General features: G+C 46.2%; 1 protein-coding gene across 10 annotated transcripts in view; it reads right to left on the reverse strand.

Annotated features, from left to right (window-relative positions):
• Nucleotides 1-475: 475 nt before the first annotated feature.
• The window catches only part of LOC123509292, a 115053-nt gene continuing 102163 nt past the window's right edge, over nt 476-13365 (reverse strand). For 5 of the 10 annotated variants that reach the window (XM_045263497.1, XM_045263506.1, XM_045263499.1 and 2 more), the window contains 3 exons: nt 12416-12640; nt 5952-6094; nt 476-5587 (listed from right to left, as the gene is read on the reverse strand). In XM_045263497.1, coding sequence (XP_045119432.1) covers nt 3188-5587; nt 5952-6094; nt 12416-12640 — 2768 coding nt within the window. In that variant the 3' untranslated portion in view covers nt 476-3187. The remainder of the gene's footprint in view (nt 5588-5951; nt 6095-12415; nt 12641-13365) is intronic. The other 5 variants (XM_045263502.1, XM_045263501.1, XM_045263503.1 and 2 more) reach the window with 1 other exon arrangement.

Here is a 13365-nt window from a genome sequence, read left to right on the forward strand (position 1 = left end):
TACACACCTGTACACTCAAACACACACAAACATTACTCCCACACACCACGAAACAAATTAACGAACACACATACACACATACACACTAAAAAAACAATGCGAGAACAATGAATAGAGAGATTGTACGTCTGTCTGTCTGTATGTGGCGGGCGGTGTGGGTGGATAAGGCTCTCTCCCCACCAACTACCACTCATAGGACCAAAGCCTTACGTAGAAACCAATAGAGCTAGGAGCCTTATTGAAGTGGCCTTGAATTCTCGTCTATTTTCGGGGGTCTGAGGGGGCGAGGGGGGGCAGGTGTGTGTTGGGGTATGGAGAAGGGTTTTGGGTGTGAGAATAAATAAGGGGCATTTGTGGGGAATTGTATTAAACGCTTACTGAGAAATTCATGTTTTTTTCGTTTAAGTTAGTTGGGGATTGTATTTTGGGGTGAGGAAGGTTGGGGAAGGATTCGTGAGCTGAGAATAAATTGGGGTTCTCTTGTGGGGAATTATATTAAACGTTTGCTGAGAAATTCGTGTTTTTTTTCATCTAATTCGGTTGGGGAATAGGTATTTTGTGTTGGGGAAGGTTGGGGGAAGGAAGGGTTGGGGAGGTGTGAGAATAAATAAGGTCATTTTGTGGTGAAATATATTAAAAGTCTGCTGAGAAATTCACTTTTTTCCATCTAATTCGTTTGGGGAATAGGTATTTTGTGTTGGGGAAGGAAGGTTGGGGAGCTGAGAATAAATAAGGGGATCATTTTGTGGTGAAATATATTAAAAGTCTGCTGAGAAATTCATGTTTTTTCCATCTAATTCGTTTGGGGAATAGATATTTTGAGTTGGGGAAGGATGGCGAGGAGACTTTTACCACTGGAGTTGTCTGTTGAGGTGAAAATCTTACAATAAATAATGAAAAACGAAATTCCTTATGTTCTTATCCGTCACTGTTTGGGGAGGAGCAGACCAGTGCGTTGGGGAAGCTGGGGGAGGCTGGGGAGGCGGGGGAGGCTGGAGAGGAGGAGACCAGTGAAAAATACTAATAGAATTGAAATATTGCTCATAGTTGTGGAAAGAAAGCTGGTTTTTTTTCGGGGAGAGGGAGGAGAGGGAAGGGGAGGACTGGGGTCAAGGTAGCTCTGTTTAACTATTTGGGGAAGGGCTTTGTGTGTGTGTTGGGGGAGAAGGGGAGAAGGGGAAGGCTGGGGAACTGTTCTGTATTTCATGACTTGGCTGTCTCTCAAATAGTCTTATGATTTGAAATTTACTAAAACATCAAAATTATCCATTGTGTGTGTGTGTGTGTGTGTGTGTGTGTGTGTGTGTGTGTGTGTGTGTGTGTGTATTTCTCTGTCTTTCGTTGTATAGGTAGTGTGTGTGTGTGTGTGTGTGTGTGTGTGTGTGTGTGTATTTCTCTGTCTTTCGCTGTATAGATGGTGTGTGTGTGTGTGTGTGAGGTTGGAGGCAGGTTATGGAGGTGATAGGAGAGGTTATAGTAGTAGTAGTAGTAGTAGTAGTAGTAGTAGTAATAATAGTAGTGAGAATTTTATCAATTTTGACACTTTGAGAATTGTGAAAAGATCAATTTCTACAGATTTTTTTGTAGGTTTATGGAAAAAAGTTGATTTTTGAGTTTTATATCCATAAGACAGAGAAGTGGGATTAGGTTAGGGGGTAGGATAGTGGTGGTGGTGGTGGTGGTGGTGGTGGTGGTGGTGGTGGTGAAGTTTCGATAATCTAAAAAAAACTGACATTTCTTAGTGATTACTGAAAGGTTTACTTCGTGTGTGTGTGTGTGTGTGTGTGTGTGTGTGTGTGTGTGTGTGTGTGTGTGTGTGTGTGTGTGTGTGTGTGTGTGTGTGTGGCGGTGATGGTGGTGGTAGTCAAGTAAATACTCCTAATAATGATAAAAAATGTCACTTTCCACTGATTTTTAAAAAGTTTGGGGCTGACTGGTTTGAGCTTGGGATGAGGAGGAGGAGGAGGAGGAGGAGGAGGAGGAGGAGGTGGTGGTATTGAGGAAATAACTGCAATAATCTTAAAAATTCCATTGTTTCCATTAATTTAGGGGTGTTATTTGAGTGTCAGGGGAGGCAAGGTGGTGGGGAGAAGGTTGTGGAGGTGGATGGGGAGTGTACAGATAGTGGGGGTGGTGTGGTTAGGAGGATTAGACAAAACAATTCTAATATCAAAAATTTGTCATCTTTTTCCACTGATTAAGAGTTATGGGGTTGTTTTTTTGAGTGTTTGGGGAGGCAAGGTGGTGGGGAGGAGGTGGTGGAGGGTGTGGAGGTGTACAGATAGTGGGGGAGGTGGTTGGGGTAAACAAGTGTGGTGTAGTAATATGTGGATTGTAAAGTGCTGGAGAAGTCGGCAGGCTGTCATATTATATTGCACCTTTTTGAAGAGTATCTATCTGCGCCTCCGACTCTCGCTACAAAAAAGGGCTTTCCCACATCGTCGTCGCCTTAATACTACAAGTTCACATTATCTTCTGGAAGGAACTCTGCATCTCGCATCTTCACGTCTCCTGCGTCACCATTAACACTCATCACAACAAACACTCAACGGCAGCCCGCCACTGTCACACCGCGGCCGTTTCTCCTGCTGCTGCTGCTGCGTCGCGTCACTAAATACCTAGACTCGCCACCCGGCCCCGCCCAGCCCCCGCCCCGCCCCGGCCCCGCCCACACGTACGCACAGCACACCAGTTTGTCATTAGCAGTTCACCGGGATATTTTGTAAGAGTGCGTTTTCCCCGGTTCTGGGCAGCGGGGCGGGGCGGGGCGGCCCATGGCGGGGCTTGGCTTGGCTTGGCCTTGAGATCACGGCCATGGGGTGCGGGGCGGGGCGGGGCGGGGCGTGGTGTGGGGTGTGGTGGAGGGAGGGAGTGCATGGTGCCTCACAAACAATGTACACTTAGCAATAAGGTTACCCTGTCGAAAATGGCAAACACTCCTATAGCCGCGGCCCCACACACGCGTCACTTCACGGGGCAGCTGGGGCACGGAACGGGGTCCCGGCTGGTGCTCTGATGGGGGGCGGGGCGGGGCGGGGGTAACAAATATAAAAAAAGCCAACACAAGGAGGGAGCCGACAGATAAAGAACAGTGAGCATGGCAGCGATGTGCGGGAGAGACACACACACACGCACGTACGCCGCCTCCGTGACATGGCTTCATTAGTACACTACACCACGCGGTAGTCTAGTACTGTACTACTCCTACCACCGTCTGTCTGTCCGTCCGTCGTCCGCCCACCGCCTCAGAACCCTCCGAACCCCATGCCCATGCTTGTCTGTTTAATTCTCTCCAGCATTGCATTCTGGGAGTACCCCTGCGTGTAGGGGGAGTTGCCGTAGGGGTAAGGGAAGCGTGGGGAGGGGACGTGGAACCCAGGGGCGGTTGGGGGTAGGGGAAGGTGGAGTGGCTGGGCGGGGGATAGCCAGGGGAGGTGTCACTGTACTGAGAGTATGGGTAGGGTAGTTGCGACCCAGTCATGCCCATAGAGGAATGTAGGGCCCCCATAGCACCCATCGATGACCCTCCCATACTTGAGCTCATGGGGGTCGGGGAGGACATGAGGCTGGGTGACCCCATGAAGGAGGAGCCCATTGGCGGGGTGTGGGCCAGCATGGAGGAGCTCATGATGTCCGGGTAGGAGGAGTGCGAGGGCGGGGCGGCGGCGGGCGGGGCGGGGGAGTAGGACTGGCTGTACATGGAGGGGGAGGGTGCCGGGGCGGAGCTGGTGAGGGAGGAGACGCTGAAGGAGGAGGAGGATGCCTGCTGCTGGGGGGAGCCAAGGTCGTAGGCGCCGGCGCTGCTGTACGACATGGTGGTGCTGAGACTGCTGTTGGCCAGGGAGCTCACGCTGAAATTTGTACTCAGGTTTGTACTGTTGGAGCTGTAGTGCGGGGAGTACGGGTGGCCGGGCTGGGGCGACCCGTAGTGCGAGGCAGGGTACGCCCCCCCCGACCCGCCGCCCCCGGAGTAGCTCTGGTAGGAGGAGGTGGGCGGAACGTGGCCGGGGCTGAAGGGGGCGGGGGGCACGGCGGGTCCGGGAGTGGTGGGGTTGGAGCAGGGGGCGGAGTTGGAGTGGGCGGAGTGCTGGCTGCTGGTCTCGTGCTCCGCCAGGCTGGGGATCTGGTCCACCAGCGACTCCAGACCGGACAGGCTCTTGGAGGCCACGTCCGTCTTGCCGCCCAACGTGGGGGACTGGCCGGGGTGCAGCGGCGCGGGCTTCACCATGGAGGGGGAGTGGGAGGTGGTGGAGGGGTTGGAGGAGTACGAGGGGTAGTTCTGGTAGGAGGTGCCGTCCCCGGGGGTGGTGGGGTTGGAGAACTGGCCGGGCATGGTGGGGGTGTGCTGGGGGGGCTGCTCCCTGCTGGCCAGGGGCAGGGGCGTCTTGCCCTCCTCCCGGTGGGCGGGGGTGAGGGCCGCGCCGCTGCTAGCCGTGTCAGAGGCCCCCAAGGACAGGTCACCCTCCGGCATGCTACTGGGGGGCTCAAAGTCTGGCTGGGCCATGAGGGGCGACGCCGGGGGTGAGGACAGCCCCAAGTGGTGCTCATCGTCCACCTTGAGGTCTCCGCCCCCCGCCTCGCCCACCGGCGGGGGATACAGGCCCCGGGGCGGCAGCTGCTGGTTCACCACGGGGCCAGGGGAGTAGCCGGGGCTCTGGCCAAACTGTTGGGGCGTTGGTCCCCGGGGCACCAGGGCCGGGGTGTGGCCGGGGGTCTGGGTGGGGGTGAGGCTGCCCCCCCCATGGACGGGGGTGTGGCCCCCGTACTGGGGGGAGAAGGTCTGAGCACCAGGGGTGGGGCTGTAGCCCGCAGGGGACATCATTCCGTTGATGTGCGCCAGGCCCACTGGGGGCTGCTGCTGGCCCAGCTGGGGGTGCTGGCCCAGCTGTGGGTGGTGCAGGTGCTGGGGCGGGGCCTGCTGGGCCAGCATCTCCTTGAGGGCCTTGGGTTTGCGGCCGGGGCGTTTCGGGGCAGGGATGGAGCCGTCCTCCAGCACCTTCTTGGGGCGGCCCCGCTTCTTCTTGATGGGTTGCTCGCCGTTGAACATGAGTGGGTCGGTGCTGATGGGCCGGGGACGGGGCCGGGGCGGGGCGTTGGGGTCGTCCGGAGTTTTCTTGGGGCGGCCACGTTTCTTCCTGATGGGGATGGTGGGGCACTCCATGCAGTCCAACTGTTCCCTCGTCATGCCGTTCAGGTTGAACAGCGTGCGTGGGATGTCCTTGGTCAGCTCCTCCTCCTCCAGGTCACCATCCAGTTTGGTGGGCAGCTCCAGCTCCTCCTTGATCACCAGCCGGTCCTCCTCGCTCCCGGGAGGCGAGCCAAGTGGGTGCTCTGGGCCGCGGCACAGCTCCGTGGCGGGCTGGCCCTCGCACCGCGCCTCGCACCCAAGCTCCATCTTGTCCGCCGCCTCCATCTTGAGGTTCTTGACCTTGGCGTTGATGAAAGTGATCTCCTCCTCGTTCAGCTCCTTCAGCGTGCCTTTCAGGAAGTCACGGAACTTCCGCAGCGCTGTGTAGAACGGCACCTTGTCCAGCGCCCGCGGCAGCTGGGCGCAGCGGGCCGACGACGACGGCATCACCCACACGTGCTGCAAGGGCCGGCGGGTTAGCGGGGATGCGCTTGGCGGGGTCAGGTGAGGTCAGGTTGGGTTGGGTTGGGTAAGGTTAAGGTCAATCAGGCAGTCACACACAGACAAGTTAACAAGCCTCTCACTCAATGAAAAACAAAGATGATTTAAAATTTACGTGTCTCTATCTGTTTTACGTTAAACAAAAACAATTCAATCATTTACACTCTACAAGCTGTACACACACACACACACACACACACACACACACACACACACACACACACACACACACACACACAACCAACTAACTTAACCACCAACAAAATCCCCCACTAACGCACCTTAACACGCCAACAAACCTCCCAGTGAGCCAATGACTTACCGTGCGCGTGCCTTCGATCTTCTCAGGTTGTCTGCCGAAAGTAAACTCCTTCTTGCCGGAGAAAATTTCGTAGATTCCCTTTCCGTTGAACACCGCAATTCTTGGTTGGAACTGCTGTAATTTGGTGAGCAATATCTGTCCCCCTGCAAAGACACAGAATACGGTGCTGGGAGCTGGTGTGTGTGTGTGTGTGTGTGTGTGTGTGTGTGTGTGTGTGTGTGTGTGTGTGTGTGTGTGTTTATATCCCACCGCTGCCACCAATTTATATCAGTGGCTCTGTGTGTGTGTGTGTGTGTGTGTGTGTGTGTGTGTGTGTGTGTGTGTGTGTGTGTGTGTGTGTGTGTGTGTGTGTGTTTTCAAGTGTTTCTGTGTGTTTGAATTGTTTCATGTATTTTTTGCCTTTTTCTTCGTTCCCATCGCCTTTCTATCTCCATTTTCTCTCATTTCTTCATTGTTGTGTCTATGTTTATCCAGCCTTCCTTTCTTCCTCCATTTTTCTCTCTCTCTCTTCATCTCTTTTAATCTGTTCAGAATATTTATCGTGAAATGTACTTTTGATATACTGTCTAATTATTCTTTGACTTTTGTGTGTGTGTGTGTGTGTGTGTGTGTGTGTGTGTGTGTGTGTGTGTGTGTGTGTGTGTGTGTGTGTGTGTGTGTGTGTGCGCATCAGGACACCAAAAATGATTATAATATTGAGTTAATGAATGGACACAAGGGAGAAGTGGACAGATGGGATCCAGAGAGAGAGAGAGAGAGAGAGAGAGAGAGAGAGAGAGAGAGAGAGAGAGAGAGAGAGAGAGAGAGAGAGAGAGAGAGAGAGAGAGAGAGAGAGAGAGTTCCAGTGATACAGTTGAAGAGTGTTTTGAAGTTATTGGTGTTTTGAAGGGTGTTTTGATGGTTCCAGTGATAGTTTGACAATTTAACAGGCTGCAGTGGAAGTTATTGGTGTTTTGAAGGGTGTTTTGATGGTTCCAGTGGTAGTTTGACAATTTAACAGGCTGCAGTGGAAGTTATTGGTGTTTTGAAGGGTGTTTTGATGGTTCCAGTGGTAGTTTGACAATTTAACAGACTGCAGTGGAAGTTATTGGGGTCTTAAAGGGTGATAGGAAGAATGAGAAAGAAAACATTTGAAAATACAGAAATTCGTTAAGAAAAAAACATTTGTAGCATTAATATTACAGCAGCGTACACACAGATAGACAGGAGATAAGCAGTAGGAGTGTAACAAAATAAGGGAAATAACAGGAAAACATTAGTGGAAACCCTTAGAGAGTGTTTAGAAACCCTTAGAGAGTGTTTGGAGTGTTTGGAAACCTTTCGAGAGTGTTTATGCAGGCGAAAATTAAACATGCAAGGGAAAGTGATGTATTTTGCAACACCAGCACCAAAACACTACTACTTTTCAAATTGCTCCTGTTAAAGTGACACGCAGGTTTTTAAGAGTGTTTTTAAGGTGCTCGTGACAGATTAACACCATTTCTACATTATTAACTGGAGAAACACTCTTAAAAACCGCCACCACTTTACAAAGGCTCCAGTTAAAGTGACACGCAGGTTTTTAAGGGTGTTTTTAAGGTGCTGGTGACAGATTAACAACATTTCTACATTATTAACTGGAGAAACACTCTTGAAAACCGCCACCACTTTACAAAGGCTCCAGTTAAAGTGACACGCAGGTTTTTAAGGGTGTTTTTAAGGTGCTCGTGACAGATTAACACCATTTTTACATTATTAACTGGAGAAACACTCTTGAAAACCGCCACCACTTTACAAAGGCTCCAGTTAAAGTGACACGCAGGTTTTTAAGGGTGTTTTTAAGGTGCTCGTGACAGATTAACACCATTTCTACATTATTAACTGGAGAAACACTCTTGAAAACCCTGCCAGTCTTGGTGAGAGCAAAGCATGATGGTGATAGATTAATATTTTTACATTACAAACAGGAAATCATTGAGAAACAAACAACCGATAGATCAAAACACAAACAAAACCAACAAAACACCAGCAAACAAACACGTGGTGGTCTTCAAACCCAAACAAACTTAAGGGAGACGAATTTCACAGTCTGTTTGTTGGTTGGTAAGCTTGCAAACCAAAAGGAAATAAGAAAGAAAAGGAGATGGTGAAATTCCCGCTAAAAATGTGTGTGTTGGTAACCTTGCAAACGAGAAAAAGGTGAAGCTGTGAAATTCCCATAAAATATTCGTTAGTAAGCTTATAAACGAAAGAAAAGAAGGAACAGGTCGTGAAATCTTTGTTGTTAAGCTTGCAAACGAAAGAAAAGGAGGAACAGGTCGTGAAATCTTTGTTATTAAGCTTACAAACGAAAGAAAAGAAGGAACAGGTCGTGAAATCTTTGTTATTAAGCTTGCAAACGAAAGAAAAGAAGGAACAGGTCGTGAAATCTTTGTTATTAAGCTTGCAAACGAAAAGAAAGGAGGAACAGGTCGTGAAATCTTTGTTGTTAAGCTTGCAAACGAAAGAAAAGAAGGAACAGGTCGTGAAATCTTTGTTGTTAAGCTTACAAACGAAAGAAAAGAAGGAACAGGTCGTGAAATCTTTGTTGTTAAGCTTACAAACGAAAGGAAAGAAGGAACAGGTCGTGAAATCTTTGTAGGAGGAACAGGTCGTGAAATCTTTGTTGTTAAGCTTGCAAACGAAAGAAAAGAAGGAACAGGTCGTGAAATCTTTGTTGTTAAGCTTACAAACGAAAGGAAAGAAGGAACAGGTCGTGAAATCTTTGTAGGAGGAACAGGTCGTGAAATCTTTGTTGTTAAGCTTGCAAACGAAAGAAAAGAAGGAACAGGTCGTGAAATCTTTGTTATTAAGCTTACAAACGAAAGAAAAGAAGGAACAGGTCGTGAAATCTTTGTTGTTAAGCTTGCAAACGAAAGAAAAGAAGGAACAGGTCGTGAAATCTTTGTTATTAAGCTTGCAAACGAAAGGAAAGAAGGAACAGGTCGTGAAATCTTTGTTGTTAAGCTTGCAAACGAAAGAAAAGAAGGAACAGGTCGTGAAATCTTTGTTTTTAAGCTTACAAACGAAAAGAAAGGAAGAACAAGCTGTGAAACTCCCTAAAATCTTGTTATTAAGCTTACAAACGAAAGGAAAGGAGGAAGAGGCCGTGAAATCGTTAGTAAGCTTGCAAACTGAAGAATTATATCAGTGGTTCTCAATCTAAGGTCCATGGCGAGGGCTTAAGGGAACAATGGTGAGCTGTTACAAGTCACACATTTCTGAATCACACATGTTAGCAATATAATCCTAATGTTTCTGGCAGGGTGAGATTTGGGAGCAAAATGATGAGGTCTCACACTAAGGTTGACAATTCACGAAGGGAGAAATGGACAGTAAAAAGCTTGAGAACCATTGCATTAGGCCATAAACCTCTTAAAAGCCCCGAAAATACACTCTAATCTTAATCTAACGGTGCGAAAGACGAAAGAAAAAAAAAATGTACTTAGACACTCAAAAATAGGCCCAAAACACAAGACAAAACACTGTAATCAAGAAAAAAAAGCAGGAAATTATGAAAACAAAACAAGACAAAACAAAATAACGTTAAATGTAATGAATAAAAACTCATTAACCTCTTCAGTAGCATGACGTGTTTCCCTATTCATTCTGGTGACTATTTGGTGATTTTGTACAGCTTCACAAACTCATGTGGGGGATTAAAATAGTGAAGACTGTGGCCATTAATCTTCTGCCCTCCATAGACCCTTGCTAATGTCAATAAAATGGTCTAATGGTACACAAATCTCAAGGTGAAAATGTGTCCCAGTACTGAAGGAGCTAAAATAGTGAAGACTGTGGCCATTAATCTTCTGCCCTCCATACACCCTTCCTAATGTCAATAAAATGGTCTAATGGTACACAAAACTCAAGGTAAAAATGTGTCCCAGTACTGAAGGGATTAAAATAGTGAAGACTGTGGCCATTAATCTTCTGTCCTCCATACACCCTTCCTAATGTCAGTAAAATGGTCTAATGGTACACAAATCTCAAGGTAAAAATGTGTCCCAGTTCTGAAGCTCAAAAAACGAAAAAAAAAAAAATAGACTATAGAACAGAATCAAAACCCAAAGAAGATGGCAGATTGCGATTAAGAAAGAAAGAAAAAAAAACTCAAATGAACAAAACAAAGTAAAACCGAGATGTACTGAATAAAACACATAACAACGACCACAAAATGATAAAAAACGACCACAAAACAAAATTAAGCTCGAAAAGACTAGAAAATACTAAAATTATGAACAAAAACAGGCAAGTCAAACAGAGAATCAAATCAGAACAGACTAGAACACAAATATACTAGATGAAAAACAAATCACTCGCTCAAAAAAAACGAGAAAAAAAAAAAAAAAACAGGCCACAGAACACACTTAAACTTCCAAAAATACGACAGAAAACGATGATTAAGAAAAAGACAAGTTAAACAGCAAAGAATTAAAACCAAACAAAGAACACAAATATACTAAATAAAACACCTTACTCTGCTCAAAAACACAAAAAACGATAAAAAAACACTTAAACTCCCAAAAAGACGACAGAAAACGATGATTAAGAAGGACAAACAGACTAAACAACAAAGAATCAAAACAAAACAAAGAACACAAATATACTAAATAAAACACCTTACTCTGCTCAAAAAAACAAAAAAACGATAAAAAAACACTTAAACGATGATTGAGAGAAAGACAAACAGGCTCAACCAAAAGTATAACAAAAAAAGCTACGATTAAGAAAGAAGACAAGTTGAAAAGCAGAGGATTAAAGCAGAGTCAAATTTTAAATATGCTAAACAAACACTGGTTAATAAGGTCAAAACACGAATAAGAAGCAACCCACAGAACCCGATTAGACCAGACAAAACACACATTAAGACAGAACACAGGTTAGACGGCAAAGCATCAAAACAAACCATACAGGCGTAATAGAGATTCAAATGCCAAACCACCAAAATAAAAAGAAATTACTAAACCTCCATTAACCCCCATTAACGCCTTCTGTACTGAGGCGCGTTTTTTTTTACCTTGAGTTTTGTGTACCATTAGATCATTTTTACCTTGAGTTTTGGGTTTGATTCGACCATTTTATTGACATTAGGAAGGGTCTATGGAGGGCAGAAGATTAATGGCCACAGTCTTCACTATTCTAACCCCTTCAGTACTGGGACACATTTTCACCTTGAGATTTGTGTACCATTAGACCATTTTATTGACATTAGGAAGGGTGTATGGAGGGCAGAAGATTAATGGCCACAGTCTTCACTATTTTAACCCCTTCAGTACTGGGACACATTTTTACCTTGAGATTTATGTACCATTAGACCATTTTATTGACATTAGGAAGGGTCTATGGAGGGCAGAAGATTAATGGCCACAGTCTTCACTATTTTAACCCCTTCAGTACTGGGACACATTTTACCTTGAGATTTGTGTACCATTAGACCATTTTATTGACATTAGGAAGGGTCTATGGAGGGCAGAAGATTAATGGCCAGTCTTCACTATTTTAACCCCTTCAGTACTGGGACACATTTTGACCTTGAGATTTGTGTACCATTAGACCATTTTATTGACATTAGGAAGGGTCTATGGAGGGCAGAAGATTAATGGCCACAGTCTTCACTATTTTAACCCCTTCAGTACTGGGACACATTTTTACCTTGAGATTTGTGTACCATTAGACCATTTTATTGACATTAGGAAGGGTCTATGGAGGGCAGAAGATTAATGGCCACAGTCTTCACTATTCTAACCCCTTCAGTACTGGGACACATTTTTACCTTGAGTTTTGTGTACCATTAGACCATTTTATTGATATTAGGAAGGACTATGGAGGGCTGAAGATTAATGGCCACAGTCTTCACTAATTTAATCCCCCACATGAGTTTCTGAAGCTGTATAAAATCACCAAATAGTCACCAGGATGAATATACAAATGCGTCATGCTACTGAAGGAGTTAAAAAAGTCAAACAGTTCGTAAACAACACCTTTTAACATTGAAGAGAGAGAGGAAACGGAAGAAAAGCAACAAAAACTACTCCAAACGTGCCCAAAATTCAGGGTAAAAAATGCGTCCCAGAACTGAAGGGGCTAAAATAGTGAGGACTGTGGCCATTAATCTCCTGACCTCCATAGACCCTTGCAACTATCAACAAAATAATCTAATGGTGCCCAAAAAAAAACTCCTAAAAATGCGTCCCAGTACTGAAAGGAGTTAAAACACTGAAGACTTTGGCCATTAATCTCCTGACCTCCATAGACCCTTGCAAATATCAACAAAACGGTCTAACAGTGCCGAAAACACCTAAAAATGTCTAATCGCGCCCGAAACATCTCTTAAAAACGCGTCCCAGTACTGAAAGGCGTTAAAACACTGAAAACTCTTAGTAGAAAACGGAAAACTCAGACGGAAGACCAACAAGAAATCTAGGAAGAGCAACGAAACATACCCTCTTTGATCTCCTTCCGCGTGAGGTCAGCCGAACCCCTGGTAGTCCTAGCCACGATGTTGGTGAATCCAATGCCGTGTTCTAGTAGCCTGAAGTCGTCCTCTGAGGTGAGAGGCTCGGGGATAAGTCCGGAGAGGTATAGACACTTCCCTGTAGCAAGAGAAGCCACGTCGGTGTGGTTGCTTCTGTGCTTGTTCGGCCTGTCCCCGCCTGCCTTCTCACTCGCTAGTATTGATAGACATAGTATTGTTTGTATGGATCAGCTCTCTCATGCTTTCTGTCTCGCTCTCACACGCTAATCAGTCACTCATGGTTAAATTTGACTGGTTATCTCTTTTTTTTTTGTGTGTGTATGTGTGTTAGCTCTGTTATGCTTACTCTCTTTCTCTTTCTCTCTCTCTAATGTAAGCTCACTCATGCTAATTCTGACTTGTAATTTTTTTTCTTAGTTTTGCGTGTGTTTTGCGTGTGTTATTGCGTGTTTTGTGTGTGTGTGGATGGGGTTAGCTCTCTCTCTCTCTCTCTCTCTCTCTCTCTCTCTCTCTCTCTCTCTCTCTCTCTCGTAAACAAAAATTATCATGACACGATATCCTCAGGAAACGGAATCTGTGTGTGTGTGTGTGTGTGTGTGTGTGTGTGTGTGTGTGTGTGTGTGTGTGTGTGTGTGTGTGTGTGTGTGTGTGTGTGCAAAATAAACAGGATATGTGCAACTAGATAAGCGATGTGTATGTGTGTGTGTGTGTGTGTGTCTGTGCGTATATGATCATCTGACACACACACACACACACACACACACACACACACACACACACACACACACACACACACACACACACACACACACACACACACACGTTTTTTTCATTTCTATAGATAAAACCTACTACCCTTTTTTTTATTTATTTCTATCTCTACTTTTTGTCATTGTCCTCATCACTATTATTAGCACA

Source organism: Portunus trituberculatus, chromosome 26 (assembly GCF_017591435.1).
Source record: "Portunus trituberculatus isolate SZX2019 chromosome 26, ASM1759143v1, whole genome shotgun sequence".
Taxonomy (NCBI): domain Eukaryota; kingdom Metazoa; phylum Arthropoda; class Malacostraca; order Decapoda; family Portunidae; genus Portunus; species Portunus trituberculatus.